We start from the raw sequence: 27648 nt of genomic DNA, 5'->3' as shown, positions 1-27648 counted from the left end.
ACGTGTTTGGTAAAAGAGTGTAATTATTATCAACATAAAATAACACTCCGGTTCAGTTTTACGTGCGTTTGGATGGAGTGTAGTTTTACGTCGATAATAGATGTAAAACCTCATCAGCTTTAAAGTTTTACATCGATCATCCATGTAAAAACTAATCGATTTTATTGATGTAAAACTTAAACATCTTTTTATATCGATTTCAAAATACAACAGTCATATATATTTATGGTTTAGTATAAAACTTAAACATCTTTTTACACTGATGACGTTTTACACCTCTTCCAAACGTTGCCTAATTGAACAAAAATTTGGAACTCATGAACTAATGCTAACTTAGTAATTTTGAACCAAAATAAAAGTTGACACTAGCTTGGTAAATTCCAACTAAGTTAGAAATCCTGGTGCTAATTTGGTAAGTTCGAACTAATATGGAAATTTGCTCCACGCCAACTTGGTAATTGATTATTGATTATTCGGTTGGATTAGTAACATCATATGTGTATTAGAATGGTCCCAGCATAAGTTTATCCGTAATTGTGTGCTTACTGTATGTGCCCAATATCAAATCCATGCAATTTTAACAAAGTTTAAAGATGATGCAGTTGATTCTCAGTATTGGTTTTGAAAATTCATGGGCCGCGCCTCATTGTCATCCTCTTCCATAAAATCTGGAGAGAATATGTCAAAGTTGATGGTTACACGCAAAAGAAAATGGTACAACATAATATAATAGAAAGCTCGAGAAGTATGCTTCTCCAGTTCTTCATCTTGTGGTGCAGTGAATGCTTGGGCTGGTTGGATTATTGAAGTCAGATGAACCCTTTATATTATTCACTGCACATATTCATTTTTGGCTTGCCTTCGAGTCACTTGATCTTCCTTCTATTATCAGCAAGAAGATGGCTTTTGTTGCAGAAGCACTTGTTTCCTCTTCTCTCGATTTGATTATTCAGAAGTTGGCCTCTCCAATCTTCAAAGAGCTTCAATCCCGGTGTGACCTCGATGAAGACATTAATAAACTAAAGAATTCTCTGAAGAAGATCCAAACTGCGGTGGATGATGCTGAGCAGAAACAGAACGACGACAACTTGGTGAAGATTTGGTTGGAAGAGCTTAGGCAGCTGATTTATGACGCCGAGGACATAGTGGACGAGTATATGACTGAAGCTGGAAGATCTGACCTGAAAGCAAAAATAAAAGCTGAAACTCAACAGGTATGGAGCTCTTCCTTTTGTTTTACCCCCGTTAATAAGGTAGCGAAAATCTTATCAGAAAAGAAGAAGAAGATAAAGAATATCTTTGATCGTCCAGACATGGCATCTAGGATTAAGGAGATCTCTGAAAAATTAGAGAAATTAGCTAAAGACAGGGATAACCTTTACATGGAGTCGACAAACGAGTTCCTTGGTCAGTGAATCACACGTTTACGGTCGAGAGGGTGATAAGAATAAAATTGCTGAGTTGTTTTTATCAGATGGGCTGAGGGAGGGAAACGCATTTGAGGTAATTCCCATTGTGGGAATGGGTGGGCTTGGCAAGACAACCCTTGCCCAACTTGTTTACAACGACAAGAGAGTAGAGAATCACTTCGATCTTAAAGCATGGGTCTGTGTATCGGAAGAAGTGGATGTTGGAAACACAACAAAAGCTATTATGGAGTCGGCCACCAAAGAGCGTTGTGAACTTACTTACCTTGATCCGGTCTAAACTTAAGCAAAGATTAAACCGTAAAAGGTTTTTATTCGTTTTGGATGATGTGTGGAATCTAAAGAGAAATCATTGGGATAAACTGCAAACCCCTTTTAAATTTGGGAAACAGGGGAGAAAAGTTATAATAACCACACGAAGCAGAGAAGTTTCATTGATCATGGGCACGATGGATGCTCACATTTTGGTGGGTTTGTCGGATGAAGATGGTTGGTCATTGTTTAAGCGACATGCGTTATCTGCTAACAATGTCAATTACAATCCATACTTGGAAGCAATTGGTAAAGATATTGTGAAGAAATGTAAGGGTTTGCCTCTTGCTGTGAAGACAATTGGAGGCCTCTTAAGCTCAACAGCTGATGAGAAAAAGTGGAAAACTATATTGAAAAGTGAGGTTTGGGATGTACCAGAAGACAAAGATGAAGTTATGCCAGCTCTAAGATCGAGCTATAAACATCTCACAGTCAACTTGAATCGCTGTTTTGCTTATTGTTCCATCTTTCCAAAATACTACTGATGAAGGGTGATTTGGCACGACCTAGTAAGAAGGGGGCACGTAGACGCGATCTGCTCGAGGGGTGACAACTCAGCCAAACGAACCCGGCCCGCAACATTCTGAGCTCGGATGTTCAGCCACCTCGACCCAAAAACCACCTTGACATAGAGACACCTTGACACCCAATCTAGTTCGGGACTAAAGAACCGAAGCAACAATTCGGAGATAAAGAGCCGAAACGCCACGTAGTCTACTCGAAAGACCTCCCCAACGGACCCCGAATTTCTCGGATCACGACGAGACTCATCCTAGCTCCGCCTGAATCGGAGGTAGACGATAAACCTTATTAGCACATTGCTCCCCTTCAAAAAAGGAATAGATCTTATCCACACAGCCTGGAGATCCCGGAGCGCTTTCGTAAGGCCCACGATGACTCCACTATATAAGGACATAAAACCCCAAGGCAAAGGTACGCGTGATTATTTTACTCACTAGCATTCAAGTACTCAAGTATTCAGCTCGCATCCACAGTATAATACTGACTTAAGCATTGGAGCGACCTTGCCGGGTTATCTACCCCGGGTTCTCTGATCCACTATTTTGCAGATTGGTTTAGCTTACTACACAATTGGAACTTGGATCGTCTTCCAACTAGGAGTAACTAGATTGCGCACCATCAACTACCTATTTGACAAGGATGAATTGGTATTGTTGTGGATGGCAGAAGGGTTTACACGCTATACAGGGCAGAAAGAGATGGAAGAAATAGGCGGGCAGTATTTTGATGAGCTGTTTTGTAGGTCATTTTTCCAATACTTTAAAAATGACCAGAAAACAGAATTTGTGATGCGCGACCTCATTCATGACTTGTCACAGTCTATTTCAAAAGAGATTTGCTTTAGGTTGGAGAATAACTTGTCTAACATGACTGACAGGGTTCGTCATTTATCGGTCCTTCCCATAATAAAAGCTGATATTTTGCACAAAGCTAAGTATCTCCGCACATTTTTGCAATTGAGATGCAGATATGGAATTGCCTATGACAAAAAACATCTTGATGGCTTATTTAATGCCTTGAAATGCTTACGTGTGTTGTGCTTATCTGATCACCACATTGATGAGTTGCCAGATTGGCAGATTCCATTGCTAAATTGAAACTCCTACACTACCTGGACTTGAGTGGCACTAGAATCAAATGGTTACCAGAGTCAATTTCTAGCCTTTACAATTTACAAACTTTAATACTCCCAAGTGAATGCTATAGTAGATTATCTGAAGGCCTACCCAACCTAATTAACCTGCAGCATATCAAAGTAGATAGAGGATGGAAAGTAGAGAGAATGCCACATGGGATTGGAATGCTAATTAGTCTTCAAACATTGCCTGAATTTGTTGTTGGCGAAAACAATACTAGGTGTAGCAGCAGTAGTAGCAACATCATTGGAGAATTGAAGGATTTAAAACACCTCAAGGGACAACTCCACATATCGAAGTTGGAGAATATATCTGTCGCCAGGGATGCCAAGGAGGCCTATCTAGATAACAAGGAATGTCTTCGGAAATTGGAGTTAGTATGGAGTGATAAAGGCTCAGGAAATGAAAGAACATTGGAAATTATTGAAGGTCTGCAACCTCATTCCAACTTAGAGGACTTGAATATCAGTTGCTATCCTGGTTCAAGGTTTCCTAGTTGGATTAAGATGCTTTCAAACCTACAAATTTTGCAGCTCTGTGAATGTAAACAACTTAATGCCCTGCCTCCTCTTGGAAGGCTACCTTTGCTCAAATATCTTTGGATTAAGGGCATGAGTAACATAAAGCATGTGGGGCCTGAGTTTTGTGGCCAAGAGTTTCAATCACTAGAAGTGTTGAAACTTATCAGTAACACTGAGTGGGAGGAATGGTGTTTTGAAGGAGGGGTAGATGACCAAGAACAACAAGATACTAAATGCCTACAATTTTTCCCTAGCATCGGTAGCCTTACCATTCAGAATTGTCCTAAGCTGAGGAGACTCCCCTCTTACAGGTTTGCTTCCTTGTTATCTTTGAACATTGCAGACTGCAATGAGCTGACTTCTCCTCCAAGACATGGAAATTTCTCATATGGTGAATCACTATCAACATCTGCCACCGCAATAGGTTATCAAGAATTTCCCTTCCTTCGTTACCTCACTATAACCAACTGCCCCAAGTTAAGGGAATTGCCAGAACACCTTCCATTCTTGGTATCCTTGCACTTAGAACAATGTCAAGAATTGGTTGCTGTTCCATGGGTTCCATCGCTCTGTCATTTGGACTTGTTGGAAATAAACAACAGTATACTATTTGCAAGGTTGCCCAAACTCAGTGCTCTTTCTTATTTGTGGATTCTAGGTATTTGCCTAGTCCAAGATTTCTTACAAATGCTCACATCACTTGAAAACTTACATATCAAAAGTTGCAGTGGACTAGGAAACAAGATTATGGATTTACACTACATTGTTTCTCTCCGTCATTTTGAAATTGAGAATTGCCATGATGTTAAGTCAATGACCTTGCCCCCCAAACTGCAAACACTTTCTGTCACTGCTTGCCAGAGCTTGGAGTTCTTTCCCACCATGATTCACAATCTCACTTGTCTCACACATTTAACTATCTCCCAATGTTCTGGTTTCACATCTTCCCCAGCAGTAGATGGAGTAAGGGGATTGTGGCCTGCTTCACTGGAATTTCTTTGCTTAAAAGATTTTAGTAATCTCGATTTACCTTCTAGGTTTTGGTGGCTTCACAACCTCACAAGTCTTCAAACATTGATCATTGTGGGTTGTTCCTCTCTTAAGCATTTTCCTAATGGATTGTTGCCTACCTTGAAACGTCTTTGTATCAGTGATTGTAAGAATCTTGAGTCTCTACCTGAGCAGATGAACCTGTTCACATCCCTTGGACATTTGAGCATAAATAAATGTTCTCGCCTGGTCACCTTTCCTAGCGGTGGATTGCCCAAAAAGCTGGAAAAGATGCAGATTGGAGGATGTGGGGACAATCTAGATATGCTGCCCAAGTGTCCTGGACTGAGCAAACTTACTTCTCTTGAATAATTGACTATCATTTGCGCTTCAGGTATGGTGTCATTCCCAGAGAAAGAAGAGGATGAAGAGTGGTTGCTGCCAACCTCTCTTAGAAAGCTTAGTTTCTCGGATCTAGAGTGTCTTGAGTTTATACAGTCTAAGGTGCTGCTAAAACTCACCTTGCTAGAGTATTTGGGAATCAACAATGCTCCTAAACTAATATCTCTGCCATAAGATGGACTCCCTGCTACACTTCGAAGGCCGGTGATAAACGGATGTCCCCTTCTGGAGAACTCGTGCCAAAAGAAGACTGGAAGAGATTGGCCTAAGATAGCTAACATTCCATATGCACTTTTTAATATCGCCAAAAGTTGTGATCGTGCATTTGAGTGGGAGTATGAATGGTATTCTTGAAAAGAAACAATATCCGCATCAGGTTACTCGTCTTTGAATTTAGCTGTTATTTGTCTTTTGTTCAGCTTTTCTCCTTTTCCTCATTTTTTTCCTTATCTAATTTGAGATTTATTTTAATTTGACAGCATTCCAGATCTGAACCCATCCATTATACAAAGCTGACAGGCTTGCAAGCTTGAATCCTTTACTAAGACAAGGTTTCTTCATAGTTCATATTACTTCATGGTGATTTCTTTAAGCAGGCATGGAGTAAGAGAGATGATTGGATCAATCCAATCCCTCCCATATGACAAGGGGTCAAATTGGAGCATAACAGTATTCTAGATTTAATCTGCTCGTCTGAGCCTTGCAGCATATTTGGTTCCGTAATGCTCAAAGGTATTGTGGACTATGGAGTCGTGTAAGGTTGAATTAAGTGGATTATCTACTCACCAAAATATGGAACAATCAAATATTATTTGAGGTAATTTATTTTATCATTGACTTTGAGATAAACTTTGGTTTCTTTCTCCCAAATGCAAGATTTTACTCTTTAATTTTAAATGCTTCAGAAGTACTATAAAATAATTGTATATGGAAAGTCTGCACTCTGTAGTGTTGTAATTTAAGAAGCCCAAACTTCAAAAAAACTCAACAAAGATTTTATGGATCATAGAAATTACCATAAGCTTTTAACACTGGAAGGTTTTGTTGCTCCGCATCTTTGTGTTATTGTACACTTCTGTACTTATGCCTGTTCATGTCCTAATAACTATATTTATTTATCTTCAATGCCTTACAGATGTACATTGAAGATACAACAGAGAAATGCCATCCATATAATTCCTCTACCTGGTCATTGTTGTTGTATGGTTACTAACTTGCAAATTTACTACAAATTTTTAATAATAAAATCTGTTTGTGGAGCACAGTTAGTGTGGGTAATTGTTTTATGAATTGAATACTGAAGAAGCAGAGTTAATTTTATAAACAGAGTCACCTTTCCTCAGCTAAATTTTCATTCTTTTGTTTAAGCAGTCTTATTCCTGCTCTCTCTTGCTTGAGCTCCTCCTAGAAAAAATCTAAAAATGATCACACACCTGTTTTTAACAGAATATGCAATGTGAGAATATCTGGGTAAATGCAAATATGCAATTGCATACTCTTATAGCCAATAATGACTAACAGAACCATCATGCAGTTGTTATAAATGTCATTGAATTGAGATATCACTATCTCCATGCTTAAATCTCATCAAGAGCTTGAATTTTTTTATTATTTTTATTTTTGGATTATTAAGAGATTGAGTTAACTAGTTCTTAAACAGAATTTTGTCTTAATAACAGAAGATTATTGAAGTCTACATAAAGGAGCAATAGAAAAAATGATACCTAATACGTTTTTACATCTATAAATGAGTTGGACCTTCTAAATTCAATATTATTGTGTAAAAACATTTCATTTGGTTGGAAAATGTTGGGCTACACAGTGGGCGGTATCCCTCCCACAAACCCTTAATCCTTGGTGAAGGTAGGATTCAATCTACGCCTAAGCTACAATCCAACAGAGACCTTACCAACAAGATTGCTGGCACCTTCATGTGAAAACATTTTAAACCAACTCTTTTTGGATTGAAACTGTTAATGCATGTAAAACTTTTTGACGTGTGTATGATTTCCTACATTTATAAATATTGTAGTTTATGGTTGAACTATCAGTTTTAACCCTTTATCACAAACTTGGCATTAAAGGTGAGTTCTAATCTTAAGCATGTAAGAAGATGAAAATGTTGATTAAAGAAAGTGAGCAAATTTGGAACTTAGGCATGGGGATGTCTAAGAAAAATTTTGTCAATTTAGGGAAAGGGTTAGTTCTTAAAATTATATCAGCATCAAGGTCTAAGTTTTCTTTAGTTTTTTTTTGCTTTTGGTTCTTAACCTGTAAATGGGTATCCCATGGATCATTAAAAAATGGTCATAGCAGTTTACCTCCTGATTTCTTGGTTCATCTTGTCAGGGGAAGTGACTTAGGGTGTGCTTCTATACCAGTGTTAGGGGAAAGGCAGGCTATGTTGTACCCTGTGTATTTTGCAATCTATGTTAAGATTTTGATTAATAAAATTTTAAGGTGATCGCCCCTCCACCTGGAGTAAAGTTTGGAGTTCTAAAAAAAATTATCTGTTTTCTTGTAAATTGGAGATGCACGAAAATATTGTTTTTCATATAGGTAAAATCTCATTGTGATACTAGCCATTTCTCTCATAATGTTCCTCATATTGAACCTTTGTCTAGATATTCTTGTTTGTCAATATATAGCTAATTGCCAAGTTATACAATGACAGGGGTTATCTCTCTTTTCTACCTCTCAAATGTATGTAATTGATATAATAGATATCCTTATTACTAAATTGGAGAAATGATATCCTCCAATCAGTACACTCTTATATCAGTAAAACCAAAACCTTTAATGAGTGATTTTTATAGTGCGACCCATGAGATCATCCATAATGGTTGATTGTTTTGAGGTCAATGTACCGATTCATTGGTACACATGTAGTATCTGCTTGAGTGATCATATGTAGAGCTTAATGTGTTAGTCAGTAGTCACCAAGATTTGTATATATGTAATTAAGAGTTTAATACCATACAATTTTCCAGGGCATTATGATTATTATCATCATCATCTAAGCCTTGTCCCCACTATATGTAGTTGGCTACATGAATCCAACAATTTCATTCTACTCAGTGTCATATCCATAGTTAAATTATGGGCACTTAAAATCATTTTTTATTACTTTCACCCAAGTCCATTTTGGTCTGTCCCTAGATCTTTTAGCCCCTTCAACTTAGTTGTAAGAAATAAATTTTCTAATAGGTGCTATAGATGGTTGTTCTATGCTTTCCAGGGCATAATGATGATTGCAATAATTTGATTAGATAAGCTTTCTATTTGTCTTAGCATTGCAGGTTCTGTATATTCTTTAGGCTCAGTTGGGAAAGAATACAAATACAAATATGTATAAGGCAAATACAAGGTTTAAAAATACAAAATACAAGGTTTTGCACTGTAAATATTTGTAAGAGTACAGATACAAGTATGTACGGTATAAATACATACAAAATACAAGGTTTTGCACTCTATGTATTTGTATTTATACTCCTTCCAAACTGAGCCTTAGAGATTCTTCTATTATATTGGACTTTTCATTGTGCTACCTGGTTCATACTAATTCTTTCCATCAATATATGGCAGGTTTAATTTTGCACTAAAGAAGTTCTGATAGCTTTCATAGCTCACAAGGGTCAATGCATTTTCTAGTTCAGATGTAAAAACTAGTTGTATTAAGAAGTCTTTGAAATTCAATTGGACGGTGGAAACATCATGAGTCTTGATTAAAACCAAACAAAGATTTTGTTCAAAAAAAAAAAAAAAAAAACAAAACAAGAAGGAACAAAATTTTAGATCACCCCATGTGTGGCTTTCTACCATAGTTAAAGAAATGGTGTTCCATCTTGAAAGTTCAGGTGTACAAAAGCACAGTTCTCGGATTTCTTCCTCACAGCACATTGCAGCTGCATATTGGAAACATCTCCAGTATTTATTTTTGTTCATAGGAGATGTTCCCAATTCACAGCTGCAAGTGATGTGGGGTGGGCGTGACAAGGAATTTGTGATGTGGATCCTAATGATTTAAAGTTTTGTGAAGCAATTTTGATTAGAATCCATTTGTTGATTATATTAACCATATATGGCATTTGGATTTTAACTTTCATGACTTGTACAGAATCCAAGTCAATGGACTCCGAAAATCTTAAACCTACTACTTCCATAGCTGATTCAGTTATTCCTGATTTAGATGTTAGAACGTTCATTAGATTAATATTGGATTGGATGTAAATTTAATCAAATTTGACTGATAAAATTTATAATTATATAATATAACTTATGTGTATATATAATCTGTACTATTAAATTTAACATTTATTATTTATGTAAATTACATATAAGTTAAAAGTAATTATTTTTTAGACCTTTTTATATTCTAATTTTAAACACAATAAGGCAGACTTGCATTAAATCTGAATTCAATCCAAAGTTATTTCCAGAGGGCTAGAAATGACCTCATTTTTAAAGGGGAACATCGTAGCCCAGTTCAGATCTGCATCGAGCCATGACGCTTTTAACAAAGTTATTTCCAGAGATTCAGAATTTCACCTCTACCAACCTCGCCTCTCCTCTTCGGCCTGATTCATGGACTCCTTCTCTACAAGCTGTGAAGGTAAACTGTGACATGGGTTGGAAGTTGGACCTATGTGTTCAGCGTAGAGCCTATCCGTAACACAATTAATGGAGCATTGGATTTCAGGGGCCTTGTGGTTGGTATTGAATGATCCAAGTTACATACTTATATGAATAGAGGATAAAAAGAACAAATTATGGTTTGGCAAATTCACATATTCTATGATGTTAACAGTTAACAAAACAATATATCATTTATCGTAATAATGATTCTCTCAAAAAGAAATTATCATAATAATGTTTATTTTAGTATAGAATTTCCAGCATCATAGATTTTTCTTTTATGCTGTGTGTTTGATTTTTCTTTTACATTTCCCTTCTTTTTCCTATCTTTTCCTTCAAACCAAACATAGCCTTAAAGGGTTAATTATTTTATATTGGCAAGCATTCCCTTAAACTCCCAAAAGCCTCTAGGAACAGCTAGTCCAAATGAACTTTTCATTTGGGAATACTAAAGGGTTAATTATTTATATATACTGCCAAAAAAATTATTTATGTATACCCTGTACATTAGAAACTACTTAAATGTCCCCTGCAAATTTAAAACTACTTAAGTCTTTTTTGGCCTCAAAAATTAATTCTATTCAAAGAAAAGATGGGATATACATTGCGAAGGATAGTCTATGTCTATCCAGTCATAAGATAAAGGAGATGAAATTGCAACAAACCCTAGAGCAATTGGATGTCTTTCAAATAATCACTCTTAATCAAGACTGCTTGATTATCAACCTTTGAAGCATAGTGGATTGCTAGTTTTGTATATGTTTGGCATCGATGCTGCAGTTGCAGCGCTGATGTGTGGCTTGGAGCACCGTTTTTTCATAAAACAGTGCCTTTTTTTTGTTTGGAATCGTTATTGCTAGGTAGGACATTTCCTAAAGCAACAACAACTTTTTCTGTTTGGTACCAATGCTCTAGGAAACGTTTTCTGCACTTCTACCCATTATCCACTGTCACATCACTGCCCTATTGGCAGCAACGAGCTGCAGCTCCACGAAACACCAAATTTGGCATTGCTCCAAGCCATGCCTTCCCAATTTCCAAGGTGTGGCTTGGAGCACTATTTTCTATGAAAAAATAGTTCCAAAGAGACGGTTGTTTCCTACATGGCGCTGATGTGGTGCTGTTTTCTGGAGCAACAGCAACGGTTCCAAACAGACGCCTTATTGTTCGTATCTTAGTTGAGAGGGCCAGTTGAGAGGGCATCCTCCACCTGGATAACCCTTGATGCATCTACCACTGTTATCTAGGTTGGATAACCATTGTCATCTACCACTCATTCGTGTAGGACAGCTGGCTAACCACGTGTCATCTACCACTTACGTAAATTAGTTATAAATCGGTTACACATTGATGCAAAATGTATTTATAAATCATTTGTTCACTCATTTAATTCAAGAAATCCTAAGATGAGGTTTTACCCTTTTGCGATGAACTTCCAAATATTTGCAATAAGTCTTTGCCCTCAGCCTTCTCTGTCTTAGTTTTTACATGCTATCAGAGCCAGTAATTCCTTCTGTTGTTGCCTTTCACTACTAAGGCGATCTGTGATTCCTTTTTTTTCTTTGGTTTCTCATCATTGAGTTCCTTCTTCTGGCTGCTGCACCCACCGTTGTTTCCAATCGTGATGACCATGGAATTTGATCCAACTTCTCCTTACTACCTACACCCATCCGATAACCCAGGGAGCATTCTAGCATCCTTTCCTTTGATCGGAGACAATTATCCGACATGGCAATGGGCCATGCGGAATGCACTGAGAGCAAAGAATAAATATTGATTTGTGGGTGGATCTTTACCATGGCCACCAAGATCATCATTAGAAGAGAATGCTTGGGTTAAAGATAACTCAATGGTGGTTTCTTGGTTGTTCAACTCTCTGGCCAAAGAACTCCACGAAAGTGTAGCCTTCATTGACTCGGCTTCTGAGATTTGGAAAGAGTTAGAAGAAAGATTTGCACAGAGCAATGTCCCGCGACACCATCAGCTAAAACGGGACTTGGCAATGCGACAACAAGGAGACCATAGCAGGGTATTTCACAAACTCAAAGGGTTGTGGGATGAACTCGGAAGTCCATTGATCTCCCTTAGTGCACCAGCAAAGCCTTGAAGCATTTCATTACTGATCGTGAGAAAGAAAAACTCCACCAATTCTTGATGGGTTTAAATGAATCTTTCAACGCCATTCGATCGAACATTCTGGGATTGGATCCACTACTGAGTCTGAACAAGGTGTATTCTCTTGTAATCCAAGAAGAATGCCATTAGCTATCAATCTCTCTTCGAGGACCGCCAAACCCTGAAGCTACTGTATTGAATACTGTATCAAGATCCATGCCTCAAGACTCTGAGAATAGCAATCGTTCAAAGTATATTTGCGATCAATGCAAGAAAATTGGACACGTAAGTGGTAGATGACACATGGTTAACTAGCTGTCCTACACTAAATATTCTAATAGATGTTTCAACAACTCGACATATAAACAATTAATGTTCGTCGGTTGCAGGGTACAAAACGATCAAGAAATTTTCTCATTTTTTTGAATTTTTTATTTTTATATTCCATGTCATTTTTTGAAACAACCAATGAGATGCACTTTCTTAATAACGTAAATAATCTCTTCTCCTAAATTTTCTCCAAAACTACCTCCTCCACTTTCTCCAAAATTATCTCTAATTCCTGTTTATCTTCTAAATTATCTCTAATTCCTATTTATCTAAAAAATTATCTCTAATTTAGTAGAGAGTTTCTCTCCTAAGTTATCTCTAATTCCTATTTATCCTCTCTATTTTTTATCTATATCTATCTAAAAAAGTTTGGATTAAAAAATTTAAGAATTATTTAAATATTCTAACAAAATTATATCATAACTTTAGAAATATTTATTAAAAACACAAAAAAAATTTATATTTTTACAAAATATATCATGAAATTATGCACTAACAATTTAAAATCTGTTTTTCTGGATTATCAATTTAAATTTTATTCAAATAATAAAAACAACATTAAAAAATAAAATCTTATTTAAATATTTCAATAAATATATATCGTAAATAGCAAATATTATAAATATATAAATAACTATATAACTAAATATTTAGTAATATATAATAGCTTTAAATAAAAAAATTCAAATAACAAAAAAATTTTCTTACAAAATTAACAATGAAACTATGTATTAATAGTATGAATTATAATTTAATATATTATTAAATTCAGTAAATAACAAAAAATTGTAAATATTTTACATATTATTTAAATATTTAAATAACTAAATATTTAACATAACTAGATTTTAAATAGTTAAAATAAAGAAATTATGTAATAAATTTAAAAAATTTCTTAATAGTAGAAAAATAATTATAGCATAATATTGAAATTAATAATAATTCAATATCTTACAAAATTAGCAATAAAATTATGTAATAATAGTATAAATTATAATTTTATGGATTATTAAATTCAATAAATAATTAATATTTTAAAATTTAAATATTTTACATATTATTTTAGTAGTTAAGTAACTAAATATTTTAAATAACAAAATATTTAACATAACTAGATTTTAAATTCAGAATTCTGAATTTGCATTATCTCATAACTAGATTTGGAAATATTGAGTTAAATTTGCATTATCTCATAAAAAATAATTTTCAACCTCAAAATAGTATTGAAATAATACAAATAAAAAATTAATAATTACTAATAAATAAATGAAATGATTAAAATTAAAAAAATAATTAATGATTATAAGAAATATTAAAATAATTAATAATTAGTAAAAAAAAAATAATAATAATAATATTATTATTATTATTTTTTTTACTAATTATTACTCACCAAACCGACGCTACTACAAGTTGCAGCAACGGTGACGGGAAGATAGGGGAGCAAGAGAGAGAGAGAGAGAGTTGTATGAAGATGAGAGAGAGAGAGAGGGAGAGAGGTCAAATTGGGAGGGGTACTTTTGACTTTAGGCCACGTCTGAAATGCATCTTAGTGTGTTAAGTGACGGGCCTTAGTCTTAAAATTTCAGATCTGAAAAAACTTTTTACATCATATTTCAGATGCAACATCAAACAAAGGTGGCATATGAAAAGCAACATTTTCAGATTTAGACGTCTGAAAAGTGCAATCAAACGCCACCTAAGACACAATTTTTTCAGATGTTTTCGCCAATCTAGGCAGGCCCTCCCATCTAATAAGATATCAAGTTCATCTTTTTGGTCCTCCCATCTGATAAGATATCAAGTTCATCTTTTTGGCCATCCCATCAAGGTAGGTTGACACGGTAGGGCATATTGGTCTGTATTGTTTTTTTTTATGTTTTATTTATTATTTTTTTAAAACCTATTTAGAGGGGTTGGTTTAAGTCCCGACTACCCATTGAACCATGGTTTGACCTAATACAACCCCTGTAAGGGCATATCGGGAAGTTCCCGGCACGATACATATCGATACTTTGAACCTTGCACCCAACAAATCAGTGTTCTGGAATTAATCATTCGCCTGTTAGGAGGATTAAACAGTTGCTAACATATCGAACAATCAAATATTGTTTGAGGTAATTTTGTTTATCATCCAGATATGACTTTTTTATGCATAGTAAAATTTTATTCTTTAATTTCAAATGCTTTAATCTATAAACTAATTGTATATATAGGAAAGCTTGCACTTTGTACTGCTGTAAATGAAGAAGGTTAAGCTTCAAACAAACTCAACCTCTCAGTTCTAAAGTGTACATTTTATGTTTTGAATTAGACAATCCATGGAGTAGCCAGTGTATATTTAAAGGTTTTACGGGTTTTGGGAACCATCCTAAGCTTTTAACACTGGTAAGGTTTTCTTGATACATCTTTGTGTCATTGTAGACTTCTGTACTAATGTCTATTTCATGCCCCACTAACCATATTTGTTTATTAATTACTTGTAGCTTTTTATTTATAGAGTATACTTCTGATGGATATAATATATCTATGCTTTTTTATATTCTTTTTCTTTCCTCACATTCCTTTTTTATTTGTTATCCATTATTTATTGTGCCTAACAAATGAACACAGAAGATAAAAAAAAAGGAATGTCATCCATATATTCCTCTACCTGCTTATTATTATGGCAAACAACCTTCAAATCCACAACAAGTTTATAATATTAAAATATATCTGTGGAGCAGAGTTAGTATGAGTAATCGTTTTACTAACTGAATTCTGAAGAAATAGAGTTAATTTTAAAAACAGAGTTACCTCTTTCTTAGTTAACATCCATTCTTTTTAAGCAAGAATTTGTTCATTATTAAGCAAGAATTTGTTCATTATTAAGCAAGAATTTGTTATCCATTTTTAAGCAAGAATTTGTTATCCATTATTTATTGTGCCTAACAAATGAACACAGAAGATAAAAAAAAAGGAATGTCATCCATATATTCCTCTACCTGCTTATTATTATGGCAAACAACCTTCAAATCCACAACAAGTTTATAATATTAAAATATATCTGTGGAGCAGAGTTAGTATGAGTAATCGTTTTACTAACTGAATTCTGAAGAAATAGAGTTAATTTTAAAAATAGAGTTACCTCTTTCTTAGTTAACATCCATTCTTTTTAAGCAATTATTCTCTAAATTGTTTGCCTTGAGCTACTTCTAGAAATAAACAAGAATTTGTTCATTATTCACCAGTTTTTGAAGAACAGAATCTGCCATATGAGGAAATCTAGATAAATGCAAGTAACTAGTTGTGTGCTCTCTTAGCAAGTGGGAACTAACATGATCATCCTACGGTTGTTATGAATGTCATTGAACTGATATAAATCACCATCCACATGTTCAAATCTCAAGAGCTTGGAATTTCATTTTTGGTTACTAGGAGCTTGGTATTAACTAGTGTTTCAACAACAATATCTCTTTCTTATATATGAACATGAATATGTGCAAGCCCTTAAATTGTCACAAAAGTGGCAATATGGCTATGTTTGGTTTGATAGATAAAATGGGATAAACAAAATGTTATCAAAAAGTTCCTAAGAAACTTCACAAAATTCCATAATAACTTCCCCTTGACTTTCAGTTTCTCTCTTATTTCCTATCAAACCAAACAAGCCTTAAAGGTGAGCTCTAATCTGAAGCAAGAAGATGAAAACGATGGCTAAAGAAAGTGATCAAATTTGGAGGTCAGGCATGGGGGAAGTCTTCAAAAAATTGTCAATTAAGGGAATTTGTTAGTTCTTAAGATAATAAGTGATCAGCATCAAAATATTAGTTTTCTTAATTTCTGTTTTTCTTTTTGTATTTTCCAAGATTGTCTTAAAAAAGAGAGATAAGAAGTCATTTTTCTCGACTAATCAATTGGGTTTCAAGTAAGTTCTTGGACATGAATCTGAACTAATTAGCTGCAATTGATGGTTATATTAAAGGCTGTTTAGCCAATGATAACACCCCATGCAGCTATGCGTGCTAGTTGAGAGATTGGAGTGATTGTGGGGCATATATACTTGATGGCCGGCTGACATGGGACATTTTTCTGGGTTCAACAGCCATTAGCACAGCAGATCCTGACTCCTTTCACATGGGGCTTGAGGATACCCCATGTGGGGCAAATATACTTGATGGCCGGCTGACATGGAACATGCATTTTTCTTGGTTTAAGAGCCTTTAGCACAGACATCAAGCACAGCAGATTCTGACTCCTTTCACATGAGGTTTGATAATACTTGTTATTCTATAATGCAACTATTTTTCTTGTTTTACACTGTTTCAAGAAGCAGGGTGGTTTCTCTTTTGTTTTACACTGTTTCAACATCCTTTGGATTCCTCAAGAATGCTAGAATGATTATCCATTCCTAGTAAATTAAGAAGATATGTAGAAATATTGTTGTTCCTTCCAATAGTCAAGTCTATTGTGATCCTAGCTATTTTTCTCATACGGTTTCTTAAAGTTAACCTTCGACTATCATATATATAGCCATGTAATTGTCAAGTTATACAATGTAAAGGTCTATCATTCTTATTCTGCCTTCCAAATATATGTTATTGGTATAATGATATCACTAAATTGGAAAGAGAACATCCTCTCATCAGTACATTTTTATGCCAATAAGACCAAAACCTTTAATGAGTATGATTTTCATACTGTTATCTCTACAATCATCCATAATGGTTCATTGTTCATTCAAATTGCTACATATGTGCTTGCAGCATAAAGTGTTGACTCACCAAGATAATATGTATCTAAAATAATCTATCTATGGTGCAGAGCAAAGCTCATGTCTTGATTCCTTCCAGAAAATAAATTGGAACGGAGAGGAGCTCCTCTAGAACGAAAGATAAAGGGTTTACAAGAAAGAACCAAATGCAAGCAAGGGCACTAGGACAACATAAATAAAAGCACCGAGGTTCAAAGCATGTACAACACATTCTGTTTCTGGGGTGCACATCCAGACTTGAATTTTTTGTAAAGTAGAACACGATACAATAATTTTTTTTGGGATGGAGAGCATGATGAAAGCTTCTATTCGGCATAATAATAATTTTGATAATTTTGGTTAGGTGACATTTCTACTTCTCTAAGCATTGCAGGTTTTATATATAAGAGAGTATTCTCTTCTTTCTTACTAGTTCTTTCTATGAACTCATGGCAGGTACTGCATTAAAGAAGTTCTGGTAACAGTCACAAAGCAGTGTATTTTCTTTTGATTTTGTTGTATGCTATCAGTTGTTTCCTTGTATTAATATTTCGTTTTGTTTGATTTTCATGATGTGATTTTCTAGAAAACACATAAAAAATTGGGAGAATGATTGATCAAGTGATCAGTCCAGGTCAGAATTTTCTAGCCCCACCAAAGAGGGGGGATGAATCCTGACGTGAATTGATGCCAAATTCATGGGCATGATGCGGTTTATTGGGGGGGGGGGGGGGGGGGGGGAGGGGGGGCTACTAGTAGAGTATGGGGGTTGCAATTCAGAATTCTGCATTGAGATACAGTGTACTTAACCCTAAAAAGTTAGATATTGAAATAGTACTTTTCTGCCAAATCCTGTAGTTAATGAAAACAAGATGTCTCCTTGATTCTATTTAATTTGGAGACCGGATTCCTTGGTGTTTTTCCTATTGCATTGCTTTTACTATATTAGTGCAATGTGCCAAGTAAGTGAGTTCTTAAGTAAGAGAAACAGAATGTCAAGGGAAAGTTCTTAAGGAATTTTATAAAAATTGTTAGCCCAAGGATTGTTTTCTTTTCTCATTTCTCCTTTTTCTTTTTAGTGTGCTCTATTTTTTAGTCAGCTGTATCATCAGTTTGGACCTAATTGATTTGAATCTGTCCTCTTTAGTGCATCCAATAAAAAAGGAGAATGGGGGCAGACCTCCCTACTTTTCCATAGATAAAAGGAGTTAACTTTAGATGTTTGGGAGCTTCCCTGCCCATGTTAACATGTCCTCTCAAACATGTTAAGCAAAAATTATGAACTGGGGAGTTTGAGTCCCAGAGAGTGATAACCAAGATAGTTGGCCCCAAAGTCGGCCAAAATATGAGCGACCATAGTACATCTTAAAATAGAATGAATCAAGTAATTGGCAAATGCTTTGGGTAAATCTTTGCAATCAGAAATGGTTGTGCTTATTTGTACCATAGAGGATGAGGGTCTACTTTTCAACTTTCATAACAATTGGATTATGCCTACAGTATTGCTCTTAGGTATAATGAGCATGAGGTCCAACTAAATTTCTATCTTCATTCCATTGAGGTACAACAAGGTAGGTGCCTTGTTCAACCTGCAATAAACATTACCTTCATGATCTCCAAAGACAATCCATATGCCAACTCTAGTATTCTTACTTGCTCCATCCACATTAATTTTTATTACTATGATCCTAGGTATCCACTCTCCTTCCATCATTCCACAGGGCTTGTTCTTGTAATTGGAAATAATAGATCTCCTTAATGTGGGCATGGGCCATAGTTTTTAATTTTTTATTTATAAAATATATTAAAATTTGCAATTTAAGGCCAAAAAATGAGGCTTTTTATGAAAATAGCGGGGCAAGGTACCATAGGCACCTTGGGATGTATAGACCTTGAAAAGTTACTCGGAATTAAAAAAAAAATTACTCCAATCGGACATCGGAATGCAAACTTAGAAAAATGACTAAGGAATTTACACTTATACCATTAGTGGTTAACCCAATGAATATCTATAACCCGACACGACCCAATCCATTCAAACTGATCTGATCTAGTAAATAACTCAACCCATTTCCAACCCGCTAAATAAACGGGTGGGTTGGATGAATTATATATATAATGGGTGGATTCAAAGGATTGGGTGAAAAATTGCCACCCCTAATTCATTATGAGCTAGCTATCCACAATTTCATGATAATGCTTGCACTATATTATTGCAGGAGGTACCATCAATTCAGAGATTCATGCAAGAGGAAAACTAGACTGCTCTTGGGCCTAGACAATGGAGGATAAGATGGAAAAGAGATTCTTCCTCTGCATTCAACTACTCAACTAGCAATCCAAGGGAATATCCAAATGGTGATTTGCAAGAGTCACTTTTGTTGGGAGAACATCTTTCAGTCGTTGCCACAAAAATAATTTTAAACTGGAGTTAAAATATTAGTGTTCCATAATCTCCTCAAGATAGCCCTTCAGAGATCCAATTGGTTGTAGATGCGATTGGATGCTCATTTAGCGTAATCTTCACAAAAGAAGAGGCTGAAATTTTCCATGTGGTTGTTCAACACCAAGGGTGTTATGGTGGTTGATAAAGTGGGAAACACGACAATTTGTCATTTGATAGTGTATTTGGTGGTCTCTTAAATGTTCATCGCTGCCACACCAAGGCTCATTGAATGTATCGATTTGTATTCCATCTCCCACAATTCAATGAATACCACATTCAAGGAGAAGCCAAGATTTGAGCATTACACCCTTGTTTTCTGTTCTTAGTTGCATAGAATCCCAAACTGCATTGATCCTTGGGCCTCAGAAAATCCTCATAGTGTAGTAGCTAGATGTACCCTTTTAGCACCACTTTTGTATCCCCTCCAGAAGCTTCAGCACAACGAGTCAATTTGAGAACAAACTTGCTTGGGAAACGAGAAAGTTTGCATGCGGTAGTTTCGTGTCGCTTCCATAGTGGATTTGATAATTATGGAGTATCTGCTTGTAAAAAAGAAAGGGATTATAACAGTTAAAAAGGGCAATTTTAGAATCTTAATATCAATAAAAGTAATATTTAAAAAAGAATTCAAAAATAAGTTAATTTTTTTAAAAATAATATCAATTAAGGGAAAATACTGTTCTTCTTCCTCTTGCAATTTATTCAGCATCATTGTCGTCCGCTGCCCGCCACCGCCTCCAACAACGCCTCCGCCCACCTCCACCTCCGCCTTTGGCAACATTGCCGGAGGTGGGCGGAGCTAGAGGCAGTGGCAGCTGCGCTAGTCGTCATTCCTCTACCCAATGCCACCACCTCCGCCCACTAGTGCCGCCGTTGTCGCCTTTGCCTCCACCCACCTCCAGCAATGTTGTTGGAGGTGGAGGCGGAGGTGGCGGTGTTGGGTAGATGAATGACCACCAGCGCCGCTGCCGCTGCCTCTATCTCCACTCACCCCCGGAAACATTGCCGGAGGTGGAGGTGAAGGTGGGCGGGGATAGGCGGAGGCGTTGCCGGAGGCAGTGGCGGGTGGCGGTGGACGACGGTGCTACTGAATGTATTGCAAGAGGAAGAGAATGAACAATGTTTTTACCCTAAATTGATATTATTTTTAAAAAGTTAACTTATTTTTGCATTTTTTTTAAATATTACTTTTATTGATATTAGGGCCTAAAAGTTGCCCTTATCTGCTATAATCCCAGAAAAAGAAATTTCAACTTTTGAGCTCTAATATCAATAAAAATAATCTTTTTAATATAATTATTAAAATATGCTAATTTTTTTCTTGTAAAATATCAAATAGGGGCAGAAATACTGTTCATCTCCTTCCTCCAAACCACCAAATAAATCTCCCCAAGATTAATAAATATTGATTACAGATTTCTACTTTTTTGTTCACCCTTGTAGTTGCTGGCTTGCTGCAAGCAAAAATGGCGAAGTCCACTTGCGTTTTTGCATTTTGTTATGTGTATCTCGCTTCTCTACTTAGCACACAAATAGACCTCTTCCAATCCTGATTTCTAGGTTTTAATGGCATTCAAAACTGCTTTAGATACCTCTAATAGGCTTAGTAGCTAGAACCAAACCATTGATTTGTGTACTTGCTATGATGTTTCATGTATTCTTCTAACTACTTCAAAAGAATAACTCATAGCAGTTCTACTCTGAGTATGCAGCAACTCAGATGCAGAGAAGAAGAAGAAGAGAGAGAGAGAGATAGAGAGGTGGGGAGATTCATTTGATGGTCTAGAGGAAGAAGGGGATGAGCAGTGTTTCTACCCCTATTTCATATTTTAAAGAAAAAGGTAGCTTATTCTAGAAATTATGTTAAAAAATATTATTTTTAGGGAAAATTCCCGATTAGTACCTTGTACTTTGGGCCTAGTGCCACTTTGGTCCCCAAACATTAAAATGCAACAATTTTGTATCCAAACTTTTAAAATGTGTTAATTCAATATCTATCGTTAACTAATCCATTAACCAGCCGTTAAGTGACATTAGTGACATTTGAAAAGACACAAATGCCCTTTGAGTGTCATCTAATTTTCTTTATCAACCATCCACATGTTGATAAAAAAAATGAACTATCTCAAATCCTTGCCTCTTATATTCAAGAAAGTTGGGGTTACATCTAAATGGGCATTCTAGTGACCCCAACTTTCTTGAACAAAAAAGGTAAGGATTTGGGGCTGTTCATTTTTTGTCAACATTTAGATGATTGATAAAGAGAATTAGATGATACTTGGAGGGTATTTGTGTCTTTTCAAATGACACTTAACGGCTGGTTAACGGGCTGGTTAATGGAAGGTAGTAGATTGGCATGTTTTGAAAGTTTGGATACTAAATTGTTGCATTTTAAAGTTTGGGGACCAAAGTGGCACTAAATCCAAAGTACAGGGTACTAATTCGGAATTTTCCCTTTTTTATTGATATTAAGCCCCAAGAGTTACCCTTACTAGCTAGAATCCCTTGGTTTTTCAACCATCCACCTTTTTTTTCATCTTATCTTATCCAATAGAAATTGGCAAACCTTAACTTAATTTGGATTGACTAAATGGCAATGGATTTCCAAGATACAATTGCTGAATGTTCATAACTGAACACCAATGCAGAGCCAATTTGAAGATTCTCCCTTTTCTAGGTGTTGTGACTAAAAAAGATGGCCGACTTCCGAAAAGTTAACCATTTGGCCTAACCACTTACGGAACAATGAGTTGTTCCTTTAAACAATCAACCTCTCTCTCTTCTACCAATTTTGAATCCTTTAGGTTGCATTTGGTTGGAGTATGAATATAAATTTTTAGAGTGCAAAACAAAAACGTTTGTTTCATGTGAATGCAAAGTGGTTCAAGATTTATGCACCCATTTTGCACTTGGCTCATTTGTTTTGAAAGATGCAAATAAGAATACAATTTTTATGAATGTTTGGGATTTCCATCTGATGGAGGCCCATCCCAAGGCCCACATCACCTTGGGGGCGGCAGCTCCTAGGATAAGGATAATTCCAAGGATAATCCAAGAACGAGATAACTCAAGAAGTCCAAGATCCAAGGCAACTCAAGAATTCAAGATCCATCAAGAATTCAAGAATTCAAGATAATCAAGAATTCCAGAGATCAAGATAATCCAAGGCTTCCAAGATTCATCCAAGAAGATCAGACGGTGAATATCAAGCCAAAGAGTTCGATCCTATCAAGACCAAGATCAAGAAGAATTCGATCCTATCCAAATTAGATGTTTTGATATCTATCTTAGTTGTTGTTTCCTAGTTATTCTATAATTTCCAGATGTACTATAAATACTGTTATTGTTTTCAGTTAATACACACTTCAGATTTTCTATTCAATTCTCGCCACCTTTTCTCTCTCCTCTAGAGATTTTCTCTCTTTCTTGTTTCGCTAGAAACTTGGTTCGCCCAGTGCTTGCATAGCCAGCACGGTTTATTGCTTCCACACTGCGTCAGGTGGTATCAGAGCAGGGAATTCGCCCAATCAGATGGCCAACCAAGACGACCCACCCTGTGACGGAGATCAGGGGTTCCCAGCTGTTTGGAGAGCAATCGAAGAGCAGCGCACGACCACACATAACATCGAACAGCAGTTGGCAGAGATGGATGAACAACTGCAACCCTTGTTACGGGAGGTTGTTCCACGGAACCGGGAGAATCCACATCCAATCGAAAGAGACAACCACGACAGACCACCCGTCAATACTGCGTTCCGACGTCCAGTTCTTGACGACAACAGTGATGATGAGTTAGAATTCGGTGGTGCTCCAGTTCTTCCCAACAATGACAGAAACGACAGAAATTGGCACAATCAAGGTAATTTCAATCCCCATAGGAATAATGATGAATTTAAACTCAAGGTAGACATTCCTACTTTTAGTGGAGATCTTGGCATAGAGGGACTTCTAGACTGGATCACAGAAGTCGATCATTTCTTTGAGTACATGGAGATACCAGAGGAACGAAGGGTCAAATTGGTAGCTTTTCGATTAAAGGGAGGCACATCTGTTTGGTGGGAATGCATGAGAGAGACCCGGATCAGAGAAGGAAGGGATCCTGTTCGAACCTGGAGGCGCATGAAACAATTAATCAGAGGTAGATTTTTACCCCCAGATTATGAACAGTACATGTTTGAATCTTACCAACGGTGTGTGTAGGGTTCCCGTAGTGTTAATGAATATACATTTGAATTTTTGATATTAGCTGAAAGAAATCAATTATCTAAAAGTGATAACTAGCAGGCAGCCCGCTATCTGAGCGGTTTGAGACCGTCCATCAGAGATAAAATTGGTGTACAGATGGTTCTCAATGTGCAGGAAGCAAGGAACCTAGCCTTGAAAGTAGAATTGATGTTCCAAGACAAGGCACATAGTGATAATTATCGCCGGTACAGCGGGAGCAACAACAAACCGGCAACTGTCGACAGGAACAAATCAGCCCCGACAGTACAACCTTCTCACCCGGCAAGTACAGTTAACGCCGGTAAGGTTATTACAGGAGGACATACTCGAGGTAACCCTTCCAACCCTCCTAAACCCAGTAATCCCTATGCAAAGCCTGCTCCTATTAAATGCTTTAAATGTAATGAGGTTGGACATAGGTCCAGTGACTGTCCCAGGAGGAAGGCAATTAATATGGTAGAAATGGAGGAGGAAGAAGATGTGGAGGAGGAAATATACTGTGGGCCTGATGGGGAAGATGAAGAGGGTCCATACGAACATGAAGAGTATACTTGTGTTGTGGGAAAATTAATGCTGTCCCGGAAAAATCAAGATACCTCTCAAAGGCACAGATTGTTCCGTACTAGATGTACTGTCAAGGGTAAATTATTTGATTTAATTATTGATAGTGGTAGTCAAAAAAATATTATTTGCAATGATGTCATACAAATGTTACAATTACTTCCTGAAAACATCTAAACCCATACACAATTGGGTGGATTAAGGAAGGAGGTGGCGTACGAGTGGAGGAACGTTGCAAGGTACCATTTTCTATTGTAAGTATAATGATGAAGTATATTGTGATATTGTAGACATGGATGCTTGCCATATTTTGTTGGATAGACCTTGGCAATTTGATACAGATGCAAGGCACACGGGTAGGAAGGGTAGGAAGAATACCTACCAACTTGAAAAAGATGGTATACGCTACACCTTGTTACCCATGGCTGAAAAGAGTATTCCTAAGGCTCCAAAAGCAAATGAAAAAAAATTCCTTACTACTCTACACATCATCATACTGAATGTAATCTTGATGAGTTCCATGATGAACTCCCACCCATGCGAAATATACAGCATCACATTGATTTTGGGGCTAGAACCGTAATTTTGTACGCTGCGACAGGAAGGTTGCCAACGGATTGGGCTAGAATCGTAATTCCCCTTGTAAATTCCTCAAAGGTTAAGGTTTGTGAAAAGCTTAGTTTGATGCAAGCAATCGTACTGTATGTAAGCTTTTACATTCATAGTTCTATTTTTACTGAGGGTGATAAGTCTTCATGGAAGTTAGAAGTTCCTTCATACTTCGATTCTACTCTTTATCCTCTTCCGGCTCTTTTTAAATTGCTGAAAATTAAGCCATATCAGAAGGTAGAATTTACCCCGGAGGATCTTGACAATCGAAAACGTTCCTTAAACCTAGAAGGTGATTCAGACGACACTGCAGCACTCTTGCCTCTTTTGAAACGAAGAAAGGAGGGCCAACATCCTGAACAAAGTAACAATGAACAAGTTATCTCAGAGTCAGCTCTAAATAAGCTTGTCGGTAATACAGATACATACAATTTAGAGGAAATGGATCCTCCAAAAACACTCATGTGTGATCTAAGGCCATATAAAAAACAAGCTCTTTATTGGATGACAGAATCGAATAAGGGAATTGATGTTAAGCAAGCGGCCAAAACATTTCATCCATGTTGGTCAGCCTACCGTATATGTGATAAGAGAGAGTCTGCAATCTATGTTAACAATTTCTCAGGGGAAGCTACTACACAATTTCCCAGTGCAACCGAAATAGCTAGAGCAGATGCTATGGGACTTGGAAAAACGGTGACAACAATTGCTTTAATGCTTGCAAATCGAGGCAGAGGAAAACCTGATGATGAAGAAGATTTCATGATCACGGATGCTGCAACAAATTATGAGAAAACAAACAGAAGCGTTTAAAACAAAAGCCCCAGCAACAGTGACGGCTGACACCCTTATCATTTGTCCTATGGCTTTGTTAGGCCAATGGAAGGGTGAAATTGAAACCCATTCAGAGCCAGAATCTCTTTCAATTTTTGTGCACTATGGTGGGGATAGGACCAATGACCCAAAAGTGCTTTCAGGATATGATGTGGTCTTAACGACGTATGGAGTCTTAACGACCACTTACAAAAATGATTCAAATGAAAGCATTTTTCACAAAGTACAGTGGTTCAGGGTAGTGCTTGATGAGGCACATACTATCAAATCCTCAAGGACACTAGGTGCTCTGGCAGCCTTTGAACTGAATGCACATTGCAGCTGGTGCCTTACGGGTACTCTCTTGCAGAGTAACTTGGAGGACCTCTACAGCCTTTTACGCTTCCTACATGTTGAGCCATGGTGCAACTGGGGATGGTGTCACAAGTTAATTCAGAGCCTTATGAATCTGGAGATGAAAGAGGACTGAAATTGATTAAGGCTGTCCTAAGGCCATTGATGTTGAGGAAGGAACGGATCCCCATAGGAAAATACAACAAGTTGCAGCCTCGGAAGTACGACCCATACAAGATCATGAAGAAAATCAACGACAATGCCTATGTCATGGACCTACCAGATCATATGGGTATCTCTAAGACCTTCAATGTTGCTGACATCTATCGCTACCTGCTAGAGATGACAATTGCATATCCTAGTTACGACTCGGGGTCGAGTTCTTTCCAAGTGGGGGAGAATGATGGAGGCCCATCCCAAGGCCCACATCACCTTGGGGGCGGTAGCTCCTAGGATAAGGATAATTCCAAGGATAATCCAAGAAAGAGATAACTCAAGAAGTCCAAGATCCAAGGCAACTCAAGAATTCAAGATCCATCAAGAATTCAAGAATTCAAGATAATCAAGAATTCCAGAGATCAAGATAATCTAAGGCTTCCAAGATTCATCCAAGAAGATCAGACGGTGAATATCAAGCCAAAGAGTTCGATCCTATCAAGACCAAGATCAAGAAGAATTCGATCCTATCCAGATTAGATGTTTTGATATCTATCTTAGTTGTTCTTTCCTATTTATTCTATAATTTCCAGATGTACTATAAATACTGCTATTGTTTTCAGTTAATACACACTTCAAATTTTCTATTCAATTCTCTCCACCTTTTCTCTCTCCTATAGAGATTTTCTCTCTTTCTTGTGTCGCTAGAAACTTGGTTCGCCCGGTACTTGCATAGCCAGCCCGATTTATTGCTTCCACGCTGCGTCACCATCAATGCAAATACAACATTTTCTTGCTACCAAATGGTATTCCAGCTGCTCCCACCATTAAACAAATATATAAAAAAAATAGACCATTAAATAAATATAAAAAAATAACAAAAATCTTTTTGTTAAAGATTTCTCTTTGAAATTACAGAATGTAGCAAATCTCTTGTTGAGTGCATTTTTTAAGATCCCAACAATGAGCTCTTGGACAACTCAGCAACTGCACTTTGCACCCACCACTTAGACGTATTGACTTCACCATAAATTCCTTGGCCCCTTCCTCTAAGCACCTGCTCATTTCAGACAAAACAGAATATAAACCATCTGCTAACATCTCCAAACGCACCAACTCTCAGTTGTTTGCCAAGTTTAAGGTAGACAAACACGAAGGAGTCCCTGTTTGAAAGGCCATTTCACATATGCCTGACATAGTATTTTTTTTAGGTCGTTACTAGCGAAAAGGCAAATTGATTTGGCTTGACTTACTAGTGAAAAGTCCATTTGAATATAACAAAAAGGACTTGGGTGTGGATAAAAAATTTGAGGTTGTGGATAGAGATCACGATGTTCTCCATTGAAGCTTCCAATAAGCACTG

At 36.6% G+C, this 27648-nt stretch overlaps 1 protein-coding gene and 1 pseudogene across 1 annotated transcript; both read left to right on the top strand.

The window, feature by feature from the left end:
* Positions 1–533: 533 nt before the first annotated feature.
* Positions 534–8889, top strand: LOC104610743 (putative disease resistance RPP13-like protein 1). Its single transcript, XM_010277513.3, is given in 6 exon segments — positions 534–1396; positions 1398–1667; positions 1669–2215; positions 2882–3340; positions 3343–5686; positions 5790–8889. Coding segments are annotated over 5 exon segments (3711 nt in total). The 5' UTR covers positions 534–899; the 3' UTR covers positions 5281–5686; positions 5790–8889.
* Positions 8890–23213: 14324 nt separating this feature from the next.
* Positions 23214–27238, top strand: LOC104610776 (DNA repair protein RAD5B pseudogene; annotated as a pseudogene).
* Positions 27239–27648: the final 410 nt, after the last annotated feature.

Source organism: Nelumbo nucifera, chromosome 8, assembly GCF_055504915.1.
Source record: "Nelumbo nucifera cultivar China Antique chromosome 8, China Antique-T2T, whole genome shotgun sequence".
Classification (NCBI taxonomy): Eukaryota; Viridiplantae; Streptophyta; class Magnoliopsida; order Proteales; family Nelumbonaceae; genus Nelumbo; species Nelumbo nucifera.
This window is presented reverse-complemented; position numbering and strand designations above follow the sequence as displayed.